This window comes from Opisthocomus hoazin, chromosome 8 (genome assembly GCF_030867145.1).
Source record: "Opisthocomus hoazin isolate bOpiHoa1 chromosome 8, bOpiHoa1.hap1, whole genome shotgun sequence".
Taxonomy (NCBI): Eukaryota; Metazoa; Chordata; class Aves; order Opisthocomiformes; family Opisthocomidae; genus Opisthocomus; species Opisthocomus hoazin.
Window position 1 is genome coordinate 63,555,638 of NC_134421.1, and position 10,379 is coordinate 63,566,016.

The window sequence follows — 10,379 nt, forward strand, 5'->3', positions numbered from 1 at the left end:
GGATAAAATCATTTTGCAGGGTATGAGCAATGCAGTTCTGAAAATAGCATCACTGCAAAATGAAAGATGGCAAGAACCTCTACAATGCTGATTTATTTCAATGAAATTTCATCTCTTAAAATCAGTACCTATTTTGACATTTTCAGCTGAATTTTCGTACTTAATAAAATGTAAATCTATTATATTTGTGAATTTTGAGGCCCCAGCATAAATGTCTAATAGGGAAACAAAAGAAGAAAAGCAGAATTAAAAAAAAATGTGCTTTCACAATTTATATCATAAAATACGTAAAACGGGAAAATGTTTTGTGGATGCAAATGCTTTGCATTTATCACGACCACATGTACAGAGACACTCACAAAAAGAAACCAAGAGCAATCAACAAGCTGTTTTGCACTTAAAGTATGTTTCTACTAGAGGAAGGGATTGGAGCGATACTTTCTGAAATATCGGTGGGTTTGTGCATCTTGTGTAATGCTCAGCATTCAGATGTGTGCTGCTGAGGAAACACTAAGAGGTGATATTGCGCTTCCCCGATCCTAAGTAGATTACATCTCTCGGCTGTCTTTCCAATTCACTGATACAAAGGTACACTTCAGCAGATGATTTTTTTCCAAGTAATGAATATTTTCAAATAGATTGGAATATACAATTTTCAGATGAGGAGCCTGATATTTTGCAATCCATTAACACAGCTGTCTTTTCTAACTAACATCAGCAATAAAATTGGCATTCTTCTATCACAGATTTTACACTAAAAATTAGATTATATGTATATGAGAGGTGTCAAAATCCCTAAGTCTGACAGTAGAAACAGAAGAAAAGAACACATCATGAATATCTTCTATCTACATTCAGTCACTGATTTTATATAGAAAGCAATGCTGCATACCAAGCCCAGCTACATTCTCAGCAAGACCTACACTTGTTAGGTCCATGTGCAGAAACCAAAAATATGAGTGTCCTAGTTGTGCAAGCCCTAATTCATATGACTCATATAGACTTCCCTGAGTTGTCCTAATGACACTGAAACAGTCAGGATGATTCATGCAAATTAAAAATGGGAATACAGATCTTCTTTGCTAAAAATTGCCTGCCAGCATACATATATATATATGTTCATATGCATATTATTTTTATCCTCTGTATACTGTTTTTATCCTCAGAGGTTTTACACAAATTTATCTAAGTATCAGATCTGTCTTGAATACAATGTATAATTTAATCTCTACATACAGAATAGGTAACTGAGGAAGAAAAAAGTATAAAAGATAAAAGAAAGAGAAAAAATTAGAGGGGGAGGAAAATTAGAGAAAATAAAATAAAACCAGACATTAAGCTAAATCCAGAATGATGTAATTACAGAAACAGTATTACTGATATGGAAAAGCTTCATCTGTAGGTTTATAGAAATTAAAACAGCTGTTTTTGTTTTGTTGGTTGTTTTTTTCTTTTTTAATCAGTACGGACAGGTTCAGCATCAGCAAGCTGTAGGTACATTACTCACCATCAGTAAAAATATCAACACTGCTACGACATACCGTGTCAAAAGTACACCTAAGAATTACAACATATTTTTAAACTCAAGACTACCTGTTTTGATGCAGTATAGGTAAAAGAACAGAAATAAAGTGAGTCCTGTGCTACCTTTATCAGGAAACATACAAACCATGTTTACTTAATAGTATTTTTTTTCTCAAGTCTGCATACATATGGATGAAAAATGATTATATATGGCTACACAGAAACAAGTGCTGTGTGTACTGTGTTAGCAGTAGTGTGGTTATAGTGACAGGAGTACTACATACAACAACATTCTCACGTAAGTGCAAAATACCTGCTGTGCTGCATGTGTAATTGAAGTATTTGGAGTTGCTATGTTAAGAGTAAAAGCATGACATCCTGTAGCAACATATAATAGATCTCTAATACATGACACAATGAAAATGACACATTTTAATGAAACCAAATATGTACAGACCAGTAGCTAAGCCTTGCAGCTAAAGATCAAGACATAATCACCAGTATACTTAAACAGTTCATTAAAGAAAAGCCTTCAATATTCACAGTGAAGTATTCCAACATAGAAAGCAACAAATGCAATTATACCATCTGCTCGGATTTTAAATTAAAAATTCAGACTCCCGTTTCATACAGCACAATCCTTCACTTGAAATTCGCTATACATTGCTGGGTAAGTATTTCAGAGCCTTTCTGCCTTGTCAGAGAAGTAAACTCAATCAAGAGACTGAGATTCTATGAAGCAGGCGTTGCTTAAACATTCAGCATGTTTTTGCTAAAAATGTTTCATACTTGTATAGTGCTATATTGGTGATAAGGGCTTCCGGATGTTTTAGTAAAAGTACGTGTTAAAATATTTACTGATGCAGAAGGAACAGATGACTGAAGGAAAAGTGACTGTACAATGATGAGCTGTTGATGAAATCATGAAGTATATAGCCCTGAACATGCACAAGTTTCATACAATCGCTGGGAAATACTGCTTCCTCAGACCAACTTTTTATCAAAGAGAAAAAGAGACTGAAAATAATGGGGAGCAAGCAGGTAGCTAAGAACATTATTTCAGCAAACCTTCAGTTCTTCAATTATTACTATATTTTCTTTCCTTTATTCTCTTCTGTGGTTTCTTCTCCTATTTTTAGTATTCTTAAAATTAAAATCTTTCACATTAAGGGCATTTGCAGCACTTCTCTTTGTTCTTCCCCATTTGTACTCTATAGTAGGAAAGAAAACACCGCTGTCAAGCCTCAAAAAAGAATCCAACAATTGTTTTCTCTTTCACCTGTTACATCATTACTTCTTGCAAAGCAGCTCTCCCTGCATCAACCTGTTGTGCTGTCTTCTAAATGAACTAAGCCTTATTCGCACTTTGATTTAATTTCAAAGGGGAAACATTACTATGAAGGATGGACAGGCGCTATAGGTGGTTTCTACAATATTTCAGTGCAATGATGAGAAAAAAAAGAAAGCCAACAGCGAGTAGATTGTGTAGAACATGCAAATGTTATTGACTAACATCATATTCTGAATTACTTAATCCTAAGCATAGCTATAATTAAAGTTATACAATATGTTTCCCTGTTGACAATTTCTGTTATCATGACTGGAAGTGAAGCTGATTTCTGAAGGGCATTAGCAAACACGGACAGGGGTAAAAAAACAGTTTTACGGAAAAATCACTTAATGTTATGCTAACACTGATCTATACTTATATTTGAAATTTTACAATATTCTTTTTCTACAGTATTCTTTTAATTTCACTTGGTTCCATATTTCTTTCTCTTTTAAAACCAGAAAAATCTATGTAGAAGATAAACTGTATGTGTGATAACCTTATCAGCTCAATCAGAAACAGTAAGTACAGGAGCTCAAGCACAAAAAGCAGAGACTTAGAAAGCCCTGGCTTTGTGTTTGTCACTCTTGCTTCTGCGTGGCACAGCTTTAGAAACTGCAACAGGAGAGTATTTTACAAGATAATCTTCCCTTCGACGAAAAGCTATATTCACCCAACTAAGAAGATATTAAGTGGCTATTTTACACTTCTCTTTGTATTCCTTACTTTCATTTAACAGTGCGAGCATCCCTTTGAGTCTTTCATAATGGAACCGATACTCAGAACTGAATCCAATTATAACAACCTACCAGCAGCACTAATTGGCCGAAACGCATTGCTGGCAATTGCTGTAAACTCATCCTCCTGCACAGGGGGAAGGCAGGCAATAAACTCGACCCAGCGTTAGACAATAGTGAAGACTGCCATTAGCACTGGTTTTCTTATGTAAAATGCATTAAAGCGAGTCATTCCCTTAAAAGTTACCTACTGGCAGCTTTAACCCAGATTCCCGGACTAAGGGAACTGCTTCCAAAAAAAAAAAAAGAAAAAGAAAAGAGAAAAATAGTAAGGTTAGGAAGAAAGAAGAAAAGGGAAGAATACACGGTCATTAGCCCAGTGTTTTGTTGTGGGTTTGGGGGTTTTATTTTCTCCAGTCTGCAGGGGAATCTCAAATACGATGTATCGGCTTATTTTCGCCTTTCTCTGACCGCACGCTGGCGTGCGGTGATCTCCGCGCTGCCCGGGGCAACGCTCTGCTGCCCGCCAGCACGCAGCGCCCGAAACGTCCCTGCCCGAGGGACCCGCCAGCAGCGCGCTGCCCGCCCCGGAGCTCCCCGCAGCAGCGCTCCGCAAGGCCAGCGCGAAGGAAGCCGCTCCTCAGCCGCGCTGCTTCCAGCCCGCTAACCCCCCCCCTCCCGGCGTGGCCCACCCCACCCCAGCCCACCCGCGGCCGTCGCACCGCTCCCGGCGCGGGCGGGAACACCGCCGGGGCGGGGGGGGAGCTCCCGCACCGGCTCCCGACTCGGGGCCGCGCTCAGGCAGGGAGAGCTGCCCTTTGGGTGAATTCTTAACAGAATTGCGAAAGTTTTAGATTTAAAAAAAAAAAAAAAAACAAAAAAAAAAAAACACAAACACCGGTGTTAAAACTCCAGCCAGGCTGAAATGGCCCTTGCGGGAGGAGGGGGCGGGCTCGGCGTAACTCGAAACTTTGCTCACGGCGCGGCAGAGCTGCCGGGGGCGCGTTCGGAGCCGGGCCCGGGTCCGGAGCGGGGCTGCCAGGCGAAGCCGCCGTCTCGGAAGCTCCGGGGCACGCCGCCCTCCCCCCGGAGGGACCCGCCGCTCCTCCTCCCCTGAGCGAAAAGCAGCCGAAACCCTGCGGTTGTGCCTCACCGCCGCTGGCCGCCCGGACTTACTTTATCTCCCTTTGTAGCTCGGCCGGAGCGGGCCCGGCCCGGCCGCGCCCCCCGCCCCGGGCCCCGCGGGGACTTACGTGGTGGCGGAAGGGAAGGGTCCCTCCGAGGAGTGGTTCATCACCAGGGACTGGAAAAGTGTCAGGCTAAAGACCAGCAGCCAGCCAGCAGCCATCTTCCTGATCGAAGATCGATCCCCCTTCCCCAAGTCGGCGAGACGACGATAATAATAAATTCAATTACGGTGCGCGTGTGTGGCGGTGCGGGGGGGGGAATGCTGTTTTTTAAAGACTCCTCCGCTCCCCCCCGCCCGCCCCCTCGCAGGAGGCGCAGCCCAGGGATGTGCGGAGCAGCGGGAGCGCGGCCGAGGGTGGGGAGGAGGAGGAGAAACGATGGAGATCTGTGGGTGGAGAGGGGGAAGAGGAGAAACAGCGAAGAGAGGGGGAGAGATACTCTGTGCTACTCCAGCAGCAGCTTCAGCTTCATCTGATCCGCCGCCATCAGGGCTACTTTTGTAACAGATCTCCGCTCGCTCCGTGCTTGTGTGTGTGCGTGTGTCTCCTTCCCTGATTTATTCCCCTGGCTGCCGAGCAGAGGGAGGAGGAGGAGGAGAGAGGCAGGCGGGGTGGGGGCTCCCGAAGGCAGAGGAGGAAAGACGAGGAGAGAGTTGGGAGACGGGCAGATCGCTCCCGGCTCCTGCCTTCCCCGCCGGCAGCGGGGGAAAGACGGGGCGGGGAGCGGGCTCCGGGCCCTGTGGCGGCCGCGCTCCTTACAAGGCAGCCCAGGAACTCCCCGGGCTGGGCCGGGGCAGGCGCGCTCCCGCCGCGGGTGTGCGCGCCGCACCCCCCAGCCGCCCGGACCCTATTTTTAAAACCGCTTCGTGCCTTAATTCCTCCCCCTCCCTCCTCCCTTTTAAGCAGCAGCCTCGCACAGCCCGTGTGCCACCAGCCCGGGCCGTATTTATCTATCCATGTATATATATATGTATTTATAGACGTCGCCCCTGCCGCCCCCCCCCCCCCGCCACCGGCTGTAGGCGCGCCCCGCAGCGTGGAGGGCCGAGGCCGGGCCGGTGCCACCGCGCCCGCGGAGGGGAGCGGAGGTGGCTCCGCCGCCGCCCCCCGCAGGGTCCCGTCGCGGCGGGGCCCCGGAGCGGTGCCGGGCGGCGGGGGCTGGGGCACGGCTGGCCGCCCGCCGGCTGCGTCCCCGCCCCGGCATCCCCGCCCCGGCGCGGCTCCCGCCTGGGTGCGGAGGTCCGGTTCCTGCCGACATTCAGAGGCCAAACGGCCTCTCCCGCCCTGCGTCCTCCGCCTGTTCGGTACACCAGTCTCTGTGGCAACTGTACATTCTCTGTACGAGTGGCGAAAGTAACCCGGGGAAGTATTTCTCACCCTATTTACTAAAGCAGGTAAAAGTTCAGCGACAATTTTAATTTTCTTTTTCAATCTGTGGGCTGGTTTTCTTTTGTTTGTGTTTCTTCTTACATATTTATGTATTTTTAATTAATTAAATATGATTATGTAATTCTATATATTAATTTAATCCAGCAGGTGAAAAAGAAAGAGCAGACCCAGTGTTCATGTTGTTTTCACATCCTCTGTATTCAAGATTGCACCATCCTGAATGCGTTAACTCACAGCGATTTCTATAAATCAGGGAAGTGCTCATCTCTGTTTTAAAACTGGTGAAAGGACCAAAGCTGAGATCCGCAAATGAAGAGTTGAGTGTTCACATTGCTCAGGCTCCAAGCCAGCAGGATATTTCAGCGGCAATCTGTAAAGCATGCAGCAGCTCACCTACATTGCTTCTGGATTGGAGCTGGCACTGCAGAGCTGGTGGGAAGAACTCCCAGTTGTCTTCACCTATCCACCTACCTGCAGGTACGTAGGATTCAGGGTTTGGAAGCAAGTCCGAAATAGCAATTTCTAAAATCATACCGCATCCTGGAGACTCAAACTGAGTATCTATAGCCCAGCTTTTGTACGTCCCCACAGGCTTTACGGTTTTGCCACATCGGGTGGCGACAGCTTAGATATTCAACTGCAACTGCTCGTTGGAGCACCTCCACCTCCACTTTCATACAGGGGTGCAGAGGCACTGATGGCCTCTGCTGCAAGGTGTGACAGGCAAGTGACACGAAGGCACTGCTTCACATAGGACACGTCAAGAAGAGATATCGTGAGTGGAACAACGGGGTTGGAGAAATTCACAGAGGAAAGAGGCTGGAAATGTGTAGTAGTCCTCGTTGCAGAAGGCCATGTCAGATTTACATCTCAGAGTGTAATTTAAGGCATCTCCTCACTCTTTGGGCCCTACACAGTTTAAGGGTAGCATTATCCAGTGTCAAGAGGATGTCAATTGAATTATGAACATAAATATTCCCAAAAAACCACTGGCTCTACTCCTCGATAAGACTCTGAAGGTCGGCACAAGTTCATGCCAAAACTCTGCTGAGATCCACAAACTAGATATTCTTCTGTTAGTGTTACCCCAAAACATCTGCAGCCTCGCAGTGGGCCACACAGTGATGGAGTAACACTCCAGGAAACCCCCTTCAGCATAAAGGATGGAAATGCCCCGCCTGGCTCCTTCCCTACCTGAAGGATCCAGCATTCACCCATGTCATCTCTGCTCAACGGGAAGGTGCTCGTGTTCAGTTCCCAGCCGTGGCTCCCCCAAACGCCCGCACACTGCCCACCAAGCCGTGGGCACAGAACTGGGAAAGAGGGGCTCCCCGCTGAAGGGAACAAGCAGAAAGGGATGCGTGCGGTGGTCAGGGCAAGAGAGGGTGCAAATGGCTGTGCAAACCCACGTGGGAAATGGTTTCAGCAGGTGAGAATAAGCACCACCACTCTCCCTCAGATGCATTGTTTCAATGTAACATACAAGAGACAAAGAAAGATCAAAGAATGGTAACATAAAATAATAAATAGGGAAGCATAGGGCTACATAGGAATACTTCTTTCATCATTAGTATAATTTTCTGTAAGCCTACATTTCTGATGCTGCATCCATCATTTATAGAGCTCCTTAGGGCAGTAATTATTGCTACAGATAATTCCAACAACAGTAACACATGGCTAGCCATGCAACAGTGGTTGGCACCCCACTTAGTACCGTAAGGTCTGCAATGTGACTGTTTCGTCAGTACTAATACACTCTAACGATAGCTGAAATGTGAAAAAGACGCTAGAGAAAATACAGCTATATTTTAATATAGCAAGATTTGAAGCATCAAATCCACTGTGCTGTTTAATCCTGTATAACAAGACTCTCTACTTAGGTGCAAGTGAATGCCTGTGGAGCTCACTGAAGCTCAGGGGTGAAGGAGAAGAGACGCGGTGTCTACACGCAGCGGCAGTATGGAGGACAAATGCCCAGGTTAGCTCTGAAGAGGCTGGTTGAGGTGCTGAGGAGCACCCAGGGCTGGGAAATGGAGCTCGTCAAGGGCTACCTGCGTGGCACTCATGGGAAGACCCAAGTCTGTGATACGCAACTCAAGTTCAGCCCGCAAGCTTTACAGGATTTACAAGTAAGCTTGGACCAGAGCCCAGTTTTGAGAAAAGTTGAACTCAAATGGCAGTTTTCCTTCAAAATTAAGTGACACTTGAAGCCGGGTTTTGAATTTTTCCCTCTTTTTGAATCAGAAACTTAGGAAGCCAATGCCACCCTGAAGCACGTGGAAGTAAAGATTGCATGAGTTACTCCAGGAGTAATGTGTTATTTACTATTTACTTACCCTTTTGTTTCACCTCATCATTTATGGCTTAAAAATGCATTTATATGCCAGGTATTTAATAAAGATGCAGAATGTTTGGAAATGTTGACCTCATCCTTACAAGTATGTATGAATATGAGTAATTGTGCTCAAATGAGTTCCCACTAGCTTTGATGGAAAACCATGACTGGCTTAAAACATAATGCTAACAGAATTAAGTTTCTTGATATTTCTTCATCCTCCCATGATCCAGAAAAAGGATAAGCATAAATGGAGTTTCATCATGAAATTTTAAAAAGCCATCAGAATCTCCTAAGTGATCAATTCCTTTACATTTGATGATTATCCTATTTCCCTACACAGTCACATTTCAAACAGTATTTTAAATACGTGGTTTTTACGTCACAGCAACGTTGCACTGCAGATATTCTTATAATTTATCTGTGTTAAAGTTCCTAAAGATCTATTACAGCTGACAAGCCTTCTTTTTCAAGCACTTAAATATAGACTTGAATGACAAACCACAAAAGTAAATCTTCCTTCATTCTTACTTCACCTCATTCTAAATTTATTGCTTGTCGTATCTGACCGAGACCTTTCTGTGAAGGAGCACAGGAATGACAGGCATTGATATAATGAGAAGGGTCTTACAAAAAATTTGCTTTGCACCTGCTTGGTGGACTTGGCAGTGTTGGGTTTATGGTTGGACTCAATGATCTTAAAGGTCTTTTCCAGCCTAAATAATTCTATGATTCAATTCTGCTCTGTGATTCTACTGAAATTACTGGGAATCTCTCAACTGACTGTGGTGGTCCATACATCAGACATACGTAAAAAAGAAATAAAAATCCCTATTGCAAAAATAGAAAATTTATTTTGCATCAAAGGCTTCTTCTCAGTTCAGTATATCAGTACCAAGTATTAATTCATGATGAAGCCTTTCTCTTTAATTTCAGTTTCTGGATATACTATTTACATTTTCATAAATTATTTACACATTCTCAAATCCAGCATAAGAGACAAAGAGCTGGGCCCTCTGTCTTTTAACCATTTCTCTTTTACAAAATGATACTAAGTTAAAACCAGATTCAAAATTTTATTAATCTGGTTTCATGCTTGTGTATAAACTCTTTCTTCAGTAATCAGCATTGTCATAGCGCTTTTGGAAAACAGTGTCAGTTTAAGGTTTGACACACACAGTGATTGGACCACTTTGTGAACAGATAGCATGCAATGATCAAGTGTCTTAAGTGTCTTTTTTTTTCAGGTTATATTCAGAAAAAAGGTGACGGCTGTTACTCTTGCCAACCCTAACCTGCGGTGTGCTGAGCACATACACTTCACCTGCGTGGTTGGGGTGACAAGTACTCTGATAGATGGAACCCCAGATGTCATTCAGTTCAGCAAAAATGTGCTTGCTGAAATACTGTAAAAAGTACGATGAGGTCTTAATCAATGCCACAGAGATACCAAAATACCATTTTGTTCCTGGCATGTAGTATCTTTTTTACATCTGTGTGTTACACAGGGCAGGAGGGGGTAATCCTACTGAATAATTCTCATTCTGTTTGCTTGTGCAGGACTGACTAGAGAGTGCAGGCAGCCTGATCTCAATTTCTAATTTCAGAGAAAAAAACCCCTTTTATTGAAGTCTGCGCCAGATGGAAACGCAAGATCCAGGCCATTGCAAGTGAGCTGAATTGTTTTACATATTTGAATTGGATATCATTTTATATTGTAAAAACTTTGTGAGCTACATCCAGCAGCAAGATGGTAAACACTGTTCTGTTCTCAGCCTGGTTTTCATTCACTTTTGAGTAAGCATGCTGAACCTGGTAGCAAACCTTTTCACAGAATCACAGAATCACAGAATAGTAGGGGTTGGAAGGGACCTCTG

The 10,379-nt window shown here is 44.3% G+C and overlaps 1 protein-coding gene and 1 long non-coding RNA gene across 6 annotated transcripts in view; one reads left to right on the top strand and one right to left on the bottom strand.

Moving 5' to 3' along the window:
• The window catches only part of CACNA2D1 (calcium voltage-gated channel auxiliary subunit alpha2delta 1), a 439,617-nt gene extending 434,070 nt beyond the window's left edge, over positions 1-5,547 (bottom strand). For 2 of the 5 annotated variants that reach the window (XM_075427739.1, XM_075427736.1), the window contains exon 1: positions 4,845-5,545. In XM_075427739.1, coding sequence (XP_075283854.1) covers positions 4,845-4,939 — 95 coding nt within the window. In that variant the 5' untranslated portion in view covers positions 4,940-5,545. Of the gene's footprint in view, positions 1-4,844 lie in introns of all 5 variants that reach the window. The other 3 variants (XM_075427738.1, XM_075427737.1, XM_075427740.1) reach the window with 3 other exon arrangements.
• A 374-nt stretch (positions 5,548-5,921) lies between these two features.
• LOC142362142 (uncharacterized) lies at positions 5,922-8,585 on the top strand. The gene is made up of 3 exons (XR_012764702.1): positions 5,922-6,172; positions 6,312-6,644; positions 8,048-8,585. It is a non-coding gene; the product is annotated as an uncharacterized LOC142362142 (long non-coding RNA).
• The last annotated feature ends 1,794 nt before the right edge of the window (positions 8,586-10,379 follow it).